Below are 15,878 nucleotides of genomic sequence, written 5' to 3'. Positions count from 1 at the left end.
ATATGTTAACCTCTGTTTTAGGTTAGATAGGATGCTGGAAGCTAATTTTAATGGTTGACTTTGACCATTACCCATGCAAAAAGTAATCTCAGACTCATGGAACTAAGCTTTAAATGTGGAATGACAGCTTTTGTACTCGCGCTGCACTGGTTTAAACAAGTACGGTAATTATTGTTGCATGTCTTATGATGTTTTTGACTTACCTTGGTAACACTTTGCCGTGCTCTGCCAGTGCTTGGCCTCTGTACTTTCGGAGCTGGTGGAGCAGTCGGCGTGGGGGGTTGGGGACGGAGCTTAGAGGGAGTTTGAACCCTGTCTCGTTTCTTCGCTAAAGTCTCGGTCGCCGACGGCGTTGCACTCGGTGTTGTCACAGCAGAACAACTCTGCTCCACTTCGGCCTTTTGCCATGCTTTTAAAGTAGTTTGCGACTCTTCGATCCTACATATTAAGCGATGGCACTTCATACACACACGAAACGACCTATGCTGAACGTTTGCCAACGTCAAACCAAGTTCGGCAAGACGTTCGCTGAGGGATTTTTCGTTTGTGTTTTTTTCAAAAAGCTTCTTGCTGTTTCCAATAATGCCCTTTACCCTCAGATTTTCACAGCACAATCGACATTTATCATGCACCGCAATGGTCGGGGGATTAGCTGCTAGATCCATGCTGTTGCTTTGCTCGATGTTGTTGTGGTCTGTTTTGGTATCCTCCCCCGCCCCGACCGAGAGACTGCGTCGCGCTCCAACACGTCACGTCCGCTTTCGATATGATTGGTCGAAGTAGTACGTGACAGACACATTGAATTCTCCAACCAGGTTCGAGCTTTTTTTGAATGCAACCCCCGCCTACTCGCAGCAGAGAACAGCTAGGTAACCACCAAAATTCCAGATGGATGACAATCCATCTGCGCGAGAGTCAGGTTAGGTAAAAATGGCATCTATCAGAAAAACCTTCCCACTGCCATATAAATCAATAGAATTGGGCGGGATTTTGAACTTCTAGGCTGGTTTTGAGCATTTTTTGGGCTGGAAATCATCAGCCTCATCTAGCAACCCTGCTTGCAGGTGCATCACAGTGGGACAGACATCACTGGAAAGGAGAAGCTGGAGCACACTGCAGCTTAGTTTTCAAGACTTTATTTTGTGCACACACGCGACCAACGTTTCTGTGTTGCTACACCTTCTTCAGAGTCAAATGATAGCAAGAGAGAGACACACATTTCAAGACTTAACATTCACAGGTGATCCTACTTGGTTTGGCTAAATTGGTCTGATCTCATTGCAGGTAATTGACCCCACCCCCCAACACCAGGACAAGATTGTAGACAATTAGACAGCTTGCCAACTTCCCAAAACAAAATAAAAAAGTGAAAAAAAAAACAATACACAAAGAACATTGTCAATAAAACCACAGCTACAATTATTACAAGACCACAGCCCCGATGCTGGAACAATTTGTTACAGAGAGCAAGACATATTGTGTTCCTCATTTATGCCCTGAGGCTCCACTGAATTTAGAGTATGAATCCAAAATGCCTTTCTACGAAGCCTCTCTGTCTAATTGTCTGCAATCTTGTCCTGGTGTTGAGGGGTGGGGTCAATTACCTGCAATTAGATGAGACCAATTTAGCCAAACCAAGTGGGATCACCTGTGAATGTCAAGTCTTGAAATGTGTGTCTCTCTCTTGCTATCATTTGACTCTGAAGAAGGTGTAGCAACACCGAAACGTTGGTCGGGTGTGTGCACAAAATAAAGTCTTGAAAACTAAGCTGCAGTGTGCTCCAGCATCTCCTTTCCAGCTATGCCAGTGACTTACTGGCAGTGTTGCCAGATGAGGCTGATGATTTCCAGCCCAAAAAATGCTCAAAACCCGCCTGGAAGCACTTTTTTTTACCCGCAGACGGCCAACCCAAGCAGCCCAATTGGGTGGGAAACAGCCCAATCTGGCAACACTGCTTACTGGAGCCTCAATGCCAGTGATTTCAAAAGCACTGGGACACTGATCTGTGATAGGTCTGTTAGAGCATTAGGTCCAACCCCCTATGGGCAGGGTTGAAAAGGTGGGAAAAAGGCTTGTAGTCTCAACAGAAATCCACCTCTCTTACACTTCCTATGTCGATGATGCAAAATGACCATTTTTACATCATTGACATAGGAAGTGTTAAGAGATGAATGCAGATTTCTCCTATCTCAGGGGGAATTGAGAGATTTTTGCAAGACCATTCAAAAGTATGACTGGGTGTCTAGCAATGGAAAGCCTAATGCAAAATGGGTGGAGTGTCCCTTTAATGACTCTAAATAGGCTAGCCTAACGCCCATTGGCAAAGCCCCCCTCCTATTCATCCATCAAGACCGCATTCTATCTCTCGTCTTTTGCTCACAAAATTCTGCGACTTTTGTGGTTTCATTAGCCTACCTACTTCACTGTATACTTAATTTCTTGCACTGTCATAGTTGACTAAAGAGGAAAATGAGCATTTTCTAACAATCACAGTGTAATGCTACGCAACATGCACGTGACGTTGTCCTTTTTTGGCTTTGTGATATGACATTTTGTCAAGAGGGAGAATGAATGCAAAGTGGAGCACGTTTTCGATAGGCAGACGGTAATTTTACAATATCTAGTTGTATACTAATGCGGATGAAAATAATGCTGCCTAATAGACTATCCTGCTAATCAACCTCAACGTTTGTCCGATTTCGGGCAGCTCTTTAGCGATTTCAGGCTGGTTTATGAATCTGGGCAGGCGGATCATTTCGCCCTCTCTCTCCCCCTCTGCTCCAAAGTCAATCTCCACTCACCACACATCGGCGCATGCATAAATCAAAAAAATCTTAACACATTTGTAAAAGCAATATAGTCTAGGTCTGTAGTTAATTTCTTCCGGTTTTTGCCCAAGTTTTTCGTCTCGCAGAAGTTGCTCAGATACCACAAATGACATCAAATGAAGAGTTCTTTTCCCAAATGAGATATATCCATGTGCGTGGATAGATCTCATTTTGGAAAAGAGCTCTTCATGTGCCGGTTGGACCGCAGCATTTAATAAGAGAAAGGGTTGAATGGACGTTTCTCACACGTGTGCGCCTTTTTCTACTTGTTTTTAAGCGCATATGCGGATCCTTTCTTGCATGTAGCCTGCTGATTTCTAGACTGAAAAACTAGAGGTAACAAATAACCTCCCACCTCCTGCCCAGTTAGCACAAACCAATCAGAGTCCGGCATGGAGCCCGACCACCGACGCTGTCCTCAACCCAACTGAACATGTTCAAAGTCTCCCGACGGAGACCCACGACCACCAACGTCCTCCAACTACCCCAGACGCAACGACACACACCGAACCAATTCTGACCCAACTGTAGCCAACGCACGACAAGACCCAGACGTCGGGTTGGTGTAGAGTGCCCATTATATCCAATCCAATTATTTTTGCTCAAGGACCACATTGTTTAGAGCAGTGGTGGAAAAACCCGCATTCAGAAAGTAAAAGCCCTGCCACATTTTTAACTGTGCCAATTCGATGAACCAGTTGATCCAAATTGCCAAATTGCCATTTCATTGTAAAGAAATCACCTGTGCTGAGAGCACAGGCAGGAGGAAAACCTCTACTGTCTACTACTACTCTGCCAGTCCAGTTCTTCCACTGCTGAATCAATACAGTACTGTACTTGGTTACTTTCAAACCCACAATATCCCCTTCTTGGGTAGCCATTTTTATCAATGTTGACTGAGAGTGTCTTTTGATTTAAACGTTTTCTTTCTTAAAGGCTCTGCAGGCCAGATGAAATGGCTCAGAGGGCCTGAGTTTGCCCACCTGTGCAGTAGACTGGGTTTGTACCTACATAAGTGTATGCAATTGTGTGTGTGTGTGTGTGTGTGTGTGCGCGCGCGCGTGCTTCCTCTCTGTAGGTCGTCTAGCAGCTAGCCTTATCTCAGACTTCATGCAGGTCTACAATTTAGACTTCACGCTAGCCGTGTTTCAACCAGAAGTCAACTCGGTATGTGATCTTTCCTAAACACCTCCATGCCATACTTGTTTCATAGTTCATCCATTATTTCATTGTCTTTTTTTAAGAACATTTACTGTAGGCTTGTTTACTTAATTGCTGTTATAGATAGGTCCGTGTACTTTTTCGTTCATTCATTTTTCTTTCTTGGAATGAAAAATGAAAATCAAAAAAGGGCGAAATTGATTGTTTTGTTTTAAGCAATGCAAGCTGAAATGGCTGTATTTGGTTTTCAGCATGTGTTGCCTCACATGAAAATAGTAATTGAAAAATTGAAAACATTTATGATCGATTTTCAATTCGTAATATTTGTTAATTCATTAATTGAAATTCATTTGACTGACGCTATTGTTTATCCGGAAGGATAGGCTATTTGCCGTCTGACTCGCACCAGTTAAGGCCTAGGTATTCCTCTATAGCGACCATGGGGCAGAAAAGACGCTCCAGAAATTCAGCCAGGGACATAAAAGTAAAGTAGAAGAATGAAGACAAGCCACAACCTTGACATGTGCAAGGGATACGGCCAGCCGTGGAGCTTGCCGAACGTCCGCGTTGTTGAATGAGCAACATTTCATTTATGGACATAATTGTATCGGTTAGCTATTTAATTAAATCGAAAGCCTTCATAGCTCATTGTAGGCCACATTTTCACACCTAGGATACAGTAGGCTACCTTAGGTAAGAAATAGTCCAAAGCAGTGGTATGTAATCAACAGCCATATGATTATTGTAAGGTTGATGTCTTGCGTTATTATTTTGCCACCATTTACTTATTAGCCATCTTGCAGGTTAAACATGTGAACGGACGCAACGGATAGCCTACAACAAAGCAACTAAGTTGAGTGGGCCTATTCTTTCGCTCGCGAGTTTGAAGCGCTGACGCGCACGCGTTTTCGAGGTTTAAAGAAACTACCTCTGTTTATGTAGGCATGCTTGATACACGTTTCACTTTGGTGTGGGCATTAGTGGTTGGATGCTTCCAGGTAGACTGCATCTAAGGCCAGAGATGACCTGACAAAATGAAGGTTGCTGATCATCAGAGCGGTCAAAAACCTCTATGAATCAATGACCGTTAACTCCCCGTCAACTTTACCGTTGCGCAGCTGTCCTTCACTGCGTGTGTGTATTTTCATTACATTACACATTTACAATACAAAATGTGATGATGTCTGAACAAATAACATCATCTGTACACCTTGGTTGAGCAAGGTGGTAAATTTGCTCCACAAATACACACTTCTGTTATTAGGGCACTATACAAATACGATCTATAGGCATATCGTGAGCTGAGAATTATAAGGTTCTATCTCCATTTTTGGTAAAATTGAGTTTTTGACATAATCTGACCCATTACATGTTTATTAATGCCTGTGTGGTGTTATTTTTGTAAAAAAAAAAGAAAAGAAGTATTATTACACATTGTTATTAATGAAATAAAAACGTTTTATCTCACAAAACAGCTGGGATGTAAAAACTTTGATGCTCAATATCTCAGAACTACCCTAAACGGAGATAGAACCTTATAATTCTAAGCTCACGATATATCATCACATGAAATCTCAGCTCGTTGCAAAGGTTATATGTCGGTTTATACGTTAAAGTGCAGCAAAAAAAAACAGTAAATCTATCTTCTACCCACACACGGCGCCCTACTCAATATGGTGGTGGCGCGCGTGCATGCACCCTTTCGCTTGGGATAGGCCTATCTATTCGAAACCATCTCACAAGCATCATACAATATTCTTCGCACATTCATCACAGAGCAGCCACGTCCTTGCAGTGTAGCTCGTGAGATGGATGTATATATTCATATCCCAAGCGCAAGGGCGCATGCACGCGGTACCACCATATTGAGCAGGGCGCCTGTGAGGAAGCTGTTTCGTCTCACTTGTAGGACTACCGACAAGGTTGGAGATCAGGAGATGAAGGGTTAAAATACAGAGGCCCAAACTATGTTTCCAATGTTTGCGCAATTTTATTTCCCAAAATAAACAGTGCAAGAGGGCAACCAAACGAAAATGACCAAACTGGCACAGACAACGGGGACATTGACGGGAACGTTAGCAGCCCTGATGATCAGCAACCTTCATCATTTTCATCTCTAGCCTGTAGATGTAGTCAAACTGGAAGCACCCAGATGCCACTAGTGCCCCAATTACACCATAGTGAAACGTGTGTTAAGCGTGCATAGCCTACATTAACAGTGGTATTTTTTTAAGCGCTCGGCAAAAGCGTGCCCGTCAGCTCGCCAAACTCGCGCTCCAGCGCTTCCAACTTGAGAGCAAAAGAATATGCCCACTAAACTTTGTTGTAGGCTATTCTTGGCGTACGTTCACAGAGATATATGTTTAACCGGCAAGATTTCTAATAAGAAAATGGTGGCAAAATAATAATGCAGGACATAAGGTATCTTACAATAGCCTAACCATGCCTGTCGCATTCACCACTGCTTTGGAGCCTATTTGTTCCCTGAGGTGTATATCCTACGTGTGAAAATGTAGCCTACAATAAGCTATGAAGGCTATCGATTTAAGTAACCTTAAGATTGATCAAATTATGTCCATAATGTTGCTCGTCATTCAATAAGACGGGCGTTCTGCACGCTTGAGGCTGGCCTGGCCATATCGTGCCGCGCATAGGCCTACTACGCCTGCTCTGCACATGCCAAGGATGTGTTTTTTCCCCATTCTTCTTCTTTTCTGTCATTTACCCTGGCTGTGTCTGAAACGTGTTTGCTTATGCTCATGGTCGTCGCTAGGTATCTCCCTTCACTGGTGCGAATCAGACGGTAGGCTATATATCCTTCCGGGTAAAAGCACCAGTCAAATTAATTTCAATAAATGAATAATCAAATATTGCTAATTGGAAATCGATCAAAATGTTGTTAAATGCTATAAATACTATTTTGGTATGAGGCAACACGTGCTGAAAACCAAATACAGCCATTTATGCTTGCATTGCTTTAAACAAAACAAGCAATTTCACACTTTTTTGATTTTCATTTTTCATTCCAAAATAGAATAATGAATGAACGAAAAAGTACACGACCTAGATAGATAGATAGACCCAATATTTGATATTTCAAACAAAATACAAAGTATTGGTGTAAGATCTGATTTTTAAGTACACAAACATACAGCTACTTCCCCCCTTTGTAGTCTGTAGATGGGCGAGAGAGTGTGTGTCGAGAACTGGGGGTGCACGAGGGAGACATCAACAGGAACAGCGCTGTGCTACTGGAGGTTATCAGGAGGGGTCGCCACAGAGACAAGTCACACCCTACAACAAATGAGGTAACACACACATAGACACACACACACACGCACACACACACAATTCATACCCTACTACAAGTGAGGTCGTACACACACTAATCACACCCTGCCACAAATAAAGTAACCCATCCGCGCCCCCTTAAAAGCACTGTCTCTCTTCACAACTTCTGTGATTCCACTGTTTCGTTCTTTGTCCCTCCCTCTGTTTCGCTATTTGCCTCTGTTTAACCGTCTCACTCTATCCCTCTGTGTTTCTGTCTTTCTCTCTACTTTCCTCTCTTTCTTTTTTCCCTTCTCTTACTGTTTTTTTTTTCAAATCTTAACATCTGAATCCCTCCTCATTCCCTCTTCATTTCTCCCTCTGCTTTTCTCATCTAGGTGGAGAGAAGCTTGCAGGTGGCAAAGGTAGAGAACACCTGCTCTACACCATCTCGTTCATTCACCCACCTTCCTTCTGTCCTATCCACCCTTGTAGCCCACCTCCCTTCCATGACTTACGGTAGGGACACATACACGCGAATTTGCGAACTTTGCCATTCATTCCTATGAGAGAGGCGAAGGCAAGCGATGGCGAGGCGACGGCAAGCGATGGCAAGCGACAGCAAGCGAACAGGAGCGAAGCGAAGCGAAATTATTAAAGAAAGTTTAATGTTATGCAAATGAGGAGCGAATTCGCCTGCCACGGCCCAATCAAATCAACAACATAACTGTTCCATTCCATTTGATTCGCCGCGACGACCTGATGACGGTTGGATTTCGCCTCTCTTCGCTTCGCCTTGCTTCGCCTCCTATGTGTCCCTACCGTTAGTGATCTACGCCAGTCTTTTCCAACCACTGTGCAGCTGAACACACTAGCGTGCCGTGAGAGATCATCAAGTGTGCTGCCAGAAAATGTAGAATAACTTTGGTCACTTTCCATTATCCAAACTCCCGACCTCGTTTGTGCTTGAGGCCTTGATGACAATGCAAGACGTCAGTGATGATAGAAGTTTAATGTCTTGCAAAATAACAATTCAAAGGTCATTTTCTCATTTGCTATCATGATGTTTCTCTCAACGTGTCTGTCAAAAGTTCCTGTCCCTTGGCTGACAGCAAGGAAGCTCTATCTTTTTCTCCACCGAGGGGCGTCGGCGAAGCGTGAGGCCATAACCACAAGTAGGATGAGAGCTAGGATAATGAAATGGATCCTCTGTCTATATTGCTAACACAGCCAACAGTGCTAACTTTTGTCTATTTGTGTGCTTTGGCTGAAAAAAAGGATTGAAAACCACTAGTCTAACTATGTGTGGCTACTTCAATCAATGGTAGTATTGTTAAGTTCTGAGTTGTGTATGTAGAAGTAGACGTACTCTTACAGATGTAATTGCAACTCTAATATGTTACACAGTTGAAACCATCTAATACAGGGGTCCCCAAACTTTTTTCTCTGGGGGCCACATTATCGTTCCTGACTGTGATCAGGGGCCAGATCAATCATGTGGGCTTTATTCTAGACCACTGCCTGTTATAGCCATAATTTCTAGCACAAAATAGTCCATCATTACAAGTGATTAGCAAAAGAAGTGAGTACTTCACATGTTTTTCTATTTGAAATACCACATATATTCCTTTTAATTTCTAATAACCATGTAAACATAGCAAGGAAATGTTAGAAAAATATGTTGATTTACAGTTTATGAGTGATACAATATAAATGGTAGGCCTGTTTATATTACAGTGAGATGAGAAACTATCAAGACAAGATAGGATTGCTTCTTTGAGCCAGTTCAAATGGTGAGGTGCAGAGAGGTGGAGGGCCAGTCAAAGGGACATGGAGGGACGCATCCGGCCCCCGGGCCTTAGTTTGGGGACCCCTGATCTAATATCATACCACTAGCGTTGTAATTAGATCTGTAAGAGTACTTCTTACTACAACTTTGGTTAAGTTACACCAGAGCTGGCATAAAGCTCAACCGCTATGTTGTGTGTGGCCATAGTCCACACACTACCAGGCTCTAAACAATGACTGTTCTTCATGTGTACACCAGGGGGCAGAGTTTCTATATTCCATTTGTCAGCAGGGTCCATGATTGATTGCAGTGTTGCGCTCTGTGTGTTTGTGTTTGGTTGTGTTGTGTTGGCGTTTATGGGGCAACTGGACTACTTTGAACATTAAGCCCCTTTCCTGAGTTGTCTGCAATGTCCACTCACCGTTTTTTTGTTTTGTTTGCTGCTGTCTCCATTATTTGGCTGATTAAGATTTTGTCTTAATTGGCTTTACAATGGCCGTCTGTATGTATGTCCAAATATGTACTACAAAAACACCTTAAGCATTTGTTTTCTAAACTATGCATCTCGCTAAGGGGTTAGGGGTGTTCAATGGCATTCCCTAACAAGTTTGATGGCGAAAAATTGTCGTTTTTTAAGAGGTAGTTTGTGAATGAAAAAAAAAGATATATATATTTACAAATGCTACATAAAACGTGACAGAAACCATGTTTCGCTACGAAAACTATTATGGAATACCAGTGAACATCCCTAAACACTTGGTGAGTTGCACAGTATTGAAAACAAATGTTTAGGATGGGAACACATTTGGACATGCCCATAGATGACCATTCTAAAGCCGGTTGAGACAAAATCCAAATTAGCCAAATAACTGAGACAGCAGCAAACATGAAATAAACGGCAAGGGGGGCTCTAAAACATTGCAGACAACTCAGAAAAGGGGCTGAATGTTGAAAATAGTGCAGATGTCATTTTAGCATTGTGTACAGTTACATAGAATTAGGGTAGGGATGTACACAGTTGTTAGATGGTTTGGTTGGTTTGTGTCCAGTCTGCGTTGCAGTATGTGTGCAAAATAGTGGCATGAGTTTCTTTGTCTGACGAACAGAATGTGCTCTCATAACATTATTTGTGAATGACTCATTCCAGCTGGAATCATCAAATGGTCCCCACTCAACGCCCTCAGATTTGTCTGAGAAACATTTACATGTTAGATAATATGACCAACAGATCATATCCAAAATCTCAGATCCCTACTGTGCATACTTTTTTCACAAAAAATATCTGTAAACAAAACGCCCCCTCCTTTAGCTTTTGGTATCACTGTATGAGTGATCATGTTCAGACAGAATTATCTCCAGAACTATTTGTGACCGGTCCTTCAAATTTTCATTACTCACACTCCGAGATCAGAATTGAACAAATCACAACTTGCAGCATTGTTACTTGATTTCCACCTTAAAGCAGGACCTAGTTTCAATGTTTTTCAGATGTCCATGGAGACCTCAAATTCCTGAAATGTGTAAGGCTCAAATTTAAATGTGTATGGCTCAAATTCTGTAAATGGCCTGATAAAATGGCCTCTTTAAAGTGTACCTCCGGGATTTTGGACACAGGACCTCATTTCCGAGTCAGCCAGGGTGTAAACAATGTGTCCAGAACGTTTTTTTCACATTCCATGCAGTCCTTGTGAATTCTCATATCCATGTTGCTAAGCTAGCGCAAGTGAACGGAGATGGTAGTAACCTGCCATCCCGTTTAAACAACATTCAAAACAAAACCGTTATTATACCATACTGCAAGTGTAAATGTTTGTCTTAGTAGAATGAAGTTTGAAATTAAACCAACCTTGCACTGCGTGGATTTTGCCATGTTGAGAGACTATTTTCTCGGGGTCGGCGGAATTTTACTTTGCTCTCTTCAGTTGTGATGTAGCCCACCCACCCACTGCAGGGACCCGCAAGAGACATTGCAAATCAAGGCTAGTTCTACAACTGCTTTCGGATCGAATAGTGGATTAAAACCCAACGACATCGCACCATGGTACATCAGTGTGTATATACCAACTGCAATAATAAAGCCCACAGATGGGTATCGGCAAGTTTCCATTGGTTTCCGTGAAAGATGTTGAAAGAACCAAACTCTGGCTCCTGGCTGCAGGGCTACATCAACACACCGATGGAGACGCTCCGTAAGCTACCCCGGTGCTTTGTGAAGTCGTCGGGACTGAAATGGTCACTGCAAAGTCCTTCTCGAAGTCTAATACCTACACGGAAAACTCTAAAAGTGTCCGCGGTGCCAACCGCATTCCCAGATCTACATTTTGTGGCGCGCACCAACAGTCTCCGAAGAACAGGTTTGCTATGCTTTTTGCTTCTATGATGGTAGCCCAGTGGTATAATGGCTTCGCCTACGTTAGCCAAAACTTGGGCTAGAAGTTACCCTTTTGGATTGGCATGTTGTAATGCTTTACTGTTATTTTGTGTAATTGCTGTGACAAATGGCATTAGACATGACTTGCCGTATTCCTATGGATTCATAAGTTACGCAACGCTATGTGATCTGGCTTGACATTGTGAAATATGTCACTCGTAGCTCTAGTTATTATTACATGGAATGTTTTTTGAGACGAGATGGAATAGGAGGATGAAAGGGAGAAGAGTGTGCGTTCTGTTCGCCAACATGCTGTGTAGACACACGGGTCATCTAGTAACAACCAAACATTGTTATGGCATATGTTTCAATGTTACGAAAGGTTTACAAAGTCGGACTCTTGATGTTTGCGAGCGAGGTCAGGGAGAGGGGAAAACCGTTCAGTTTTACAAACTTCAAAGATGTTTGAGTTCGCTCTATGGAAAAGTTATGGATGTGTCAAACGAAGCTAGGATTTGTACTAGGAATATCACTCCGCGGCTGTCAAGCTTTCAAACCGGAACACAAACTTCATTCTATCAAGACAAGTATTTACACTTGCAGTCTGGCATAATAATGGGGTTGTTTTGAATGTTGTTGCAACCGGATAAGACTATTTTTGGGGGCAGGCTACTACCATCTCCGTTCACTTGCGCTAGCTTAGCAACATGGATATGAGAATTCACAAGGACTGCATGGAATGTGAAAAAAACGTTCTGGACACATTGTTTACACCCTGGCTGACTCGGAAATGAGGTCTGGTGTCCAAAATCCCGGAGGTACACTTTAACATCCTGTGATCTCCAACAAGGGAGTCAGATGAATTTTGAGATTCAAAGGTCCAAAGATGGACATAAACTAATTTACACCACTGTTTGGAAAAATACAGTATTTCTCATGAACGACGCCCGTTTTGAATACTTGGATTTGGATTTGGACTTGGATTTTCTGAAAGGGTATACAATTATTCATAAAATATACGTATATATATATATATATATGTATATTAGAGATGCACCGGATCCAAGATCCGGTTCCGGATCCGGCAGGATAATAGGGTTTTTCACAGGATCCGGATCCGGTTCCAGGATCCTGGATCCGGTAGCCGAGGCTTTTCAGTCAAAATAGTTTGAGCCAACGTGATAAAAAGGGCCCACGTGTGTGAGTAGGCTATGTGTTTCAACCCTTTCGTAGGATCCGGTATCCGGTTCCGGATCCGGCAGGATCTTAAGCAGTGGATCCGGTATTCGGCAGGATCCTAAAAATCAGGATCCGGTGCATCTCTAATGTATATATAAAAAACTGGATTGCTGTTTAACCTATTTTTTTGATGATGAATGTTTAGAAATGCTCTGTGACATTTGCAGCTACTATACTACCAGCTATTCTCGCCTCATATTACATTACATTACATTGCATTTGGCAGACGCTTTATAATCAAAGTGACTTTCAAAAGAGGACATAATCAATCCAACATCACAAGCAAATACAAAGTGCACAGGAAATATATAGAGCAAGTGCAGTTGCAAAGAGGGGTTAGGTTGTTATTTTTGTTTTTTTGTTTTTTTAAAGAGTAAATAAAGAGCACACACACACCACACACAAAGAGGACATAATCAAGCCAACAGCACAAGCAAATACAAAGTGCACAGGAAATATATAGAACAATATATAGAATAAAGAGCACACACACCACACACCACACACCACACACAAACTAAACTAAACTAAACATCATGTCAACAGTCTGCCCTATGCCTGAATGAAGGCTATAAAGACATACTCTTGATGCTCTCTAGCCAATCGATTGAACAAAGCATCTTTTTTATTGCGAAAGTTTGACAGCAATAATGATCAGAAATAAATATTGTGTAATTGCACAGGATTTACATTAGAGTAAATGTGAGTTATGTGTATTAGCCCAGGTTGTGGCCATGCTCACTGCATGGAGTGGAGTAGGTTAAAACCTGCGCATCGTCACGTCTGACCTGGGAGCAGGACAACCAAATGATCAGATAAAAAACAAAAAAGTCTGCTTCAACTAGGATTTTTCTTTTTTTGACGTTATCGTTTTGGGTTTTCACACGTTTCGGGTTTAAAACAAATGGGAGCAGAAAAATTCTGGTTGAAGCAGACTTTTTTTTTTTCTTTTTAAATGGTCACTGAACCCCAAAATATTTGCAATGTTTGAGAAGACCCTGATGTATACCAAAAAACAAAATTAATCAGAAAAGGTTTGTGTCAGAGTGCAAGCGTGTGAGTAAATATTGAATAATATGTTGCGTGGGTGCAACATGAAGTTGATGATTGTGTGTGTGTGTGTGTGTGTGTGTGTGTGTGTGTGTGTGTGTGTGTGTGTGTGTGTGTGTGTGTGTGTGTGTGTGTGTGTGTGTTTGTGTGTGTGTGTGTGTGTGTGTGTGTGTGTGTGTGTGTGTGTGTGTGTGTGTGTGTGTGTGTGTGTGTGTGTGTGTGTGCATTGGTGATCAAACTTCCCCATTTAAGGCTGATGTACTGTAGGTCACGTCTGATCTAGGGTTGTGTAGGCTGATTGAGTGTATGTGTGTGTGTGTGTTTGGGGGGTGCATATGTGCACCCGTGCACATGTACCCACAAGTCATTGTTGTTGACCTTGTTTTTGTCCTTGGGGTTGTATTGAAAAACAAGGGTGTCCTACTTTCACCTGTAACATACCTGAAGCCCTGACTGCAATATGCAGAGCAGTCACTCTGAACCCCAGCACCCACACTGCCGTTCAGTCATTCAGAGACCAGTACCTACCCACACACATCAACAGCCTGAAGACAAGAGAATAGTGTGTTGTTCATAGCTTGTGTATGTGTGTGTACGAGTGGATGTACATTCACGCAAAGACGTGTGTGTGTGTGTGTGTGTGTGTGTGTGTGTGTGTGTGTGCGTGTGTGTGTGTGTGTGTGTGTGTGTGTGTGTTTGCATATGCATTATTGTATGCATACATTGCAATTCTACTGTATCAGAGTGTGATGTGTGTGAGAGACAGACAGAAAGAATTTGCACAAGCTGGTTATAAAAATGGCCACAACAGTTCTTTAAATATAATTCTTGTATGCGTGCAACCAAGGTCATGCTTTGTGTGAGTGTTAATGTGTGCATGGTGTTTCTCTTTGCTCATGTAGCCACAGCCAAACATAGGCACCTCTTCCTGCTGAAGTACAATGCTTCTCATTTCTAAATGCCACTCGTGCACTATCAACACATATATTGTGTCTCACTGAGTCACTTACGGCTGTCTCATCCAGACAGAAAACATACCTGACCATATTTTTATCCAGTTATAGCTTACAGGCCATAAAATGTATACACACTTTAAGTCAATAAATCGACGAGGTGGGTGTTCAAGTGTAATAAAAAATACAAACATTTTACTGCTTTGTCGCCATCTGTTCTCAAACATCCATTCTGGTCCAAACACTGCTGAGAATGAATCACACACAATTCTTCCATGCTTGGAACTTTAATGCACTTTTAAATGTGTTTAAAGTGTGTATAGATTTTTTGGGGGGAAGACCTGTATGGACTGAATAAAAATTACCTTTGGACAGTATAGAATTGTAATTCTGTCGCAGTAGTACATACCTGTATAGGCTAAACAGAAATTAGAATATTAACCCCACAGGACATTATAGAAACCTTTGCACTAATTGTACTATAGTATGAATAGTGAACAGAAACCAGAGTACTAGTTGGATAGTGTGCCACTTATTCTGGGAATTAACCTTTTGTTCTTATTCTGTTGCCATAGGAGCTTTCTCCAAGGCAAATTGCAGAGGCCCGGAAGAAGTTTGATTCACATTCCAAGGTGACATGCTAGCCACACACACACACACACACACACACACACACACACACACACACACACACACACACACACACACACACACACACACACACACACACACACACTCATTTAACAAGCTCGACACATTCAAAGTTGTCTCTCTCTCTCTCTCTCCACATACAGACACACATACACATTCAAATACTCACTACTAAAAGCTAAAAAAAGGCAAGAACTTCAGTGTGGGCCACTTGCAGTTCTTTGCCACATCTTTGGAGCAGTATGTTAAAATGAGGCACTGTAGCCTCATCTCTGCCTGCAGTGTGAGCCCTAATCCTGTCCTGTTGTTCTCCTCATCTGCTCTCAGGACAAGGCCGTAAAATCAGATGATCTGACTGCCGTGTTCGTGGATCTGTGTCCATCCTTCAAGCGGTAAATACTCTCGTACCACACACACACACACACACACACACACACACACACACACACACACACACACACACTTTTTTTTTCAATATGTACATCCAACTTTCATTAATTAAACATACACAACCAAACTCTAAACCGGTGTCACACTCACAGCACATTTGGTGATGAAATTGGAC

At 42.3% G+C, this 15,878-nt stretch overlaps 1 protein-coding gene across 4 annotated transcripts in view; it reads left to right on the top strand.

Annotated features, from left to right (window-relative positions):
- The window catches only part of cep43 (centrosomal protein 43), a 39,612-nt gene that overhangs the window by 15,555 nt on the left and 8,179 nt on the right, over positions 1-15,878 (top strand). For 3 of the 4 annotated variants that reach the window (XM_063223404.1, XM_063223407.1, XM_063223406.1), the window contains exons 4-8: positions 3,908-3,996; positions 7,164-7,298; positions 7,659-7,685; positions 15,238-15,294; positions 15,641-15,705. In XM_063223404.1, coding sequence (XP_063079474.1) covers positions 3,908-3,996; positions 7,164-7,298; positions 7,659-7,685; positions 15,238-15,294; positions 15,641-15,705 — 373 coding nt within the window. The remainder of the gene's footprint in view (positions 1-3,907; positions 3,997-7,163; positions 7,299-7,658; positions 7,686-15,237; positions 15,295-15,640; positions 15,706-15,878) is intronic. The other variant, XM_063223405.1, reaches the window with a different exon arrangement.

Source organism: Engraulis encrasicolus, chromosome 18, assembly GCF_034702125.1.
Source record: "Engraulis encrasicolus isolate BLACKSEA-1 chromosome 18, IST_EnEncr_1.0, whole genome shotgun sequence".
Classification (NCBI taxonomy): domain Eukaryota; kingdom Metazoa; phylum Chordata; class Actinopteri; order Clupeiformes; family Engraulidae; genus Engraulis; species Engraulis encrasicolus.
Note: the sequence above shows the minus strand (reverse complement) of the source record. Positions and strands in the feature narration are given on the sequence as shown.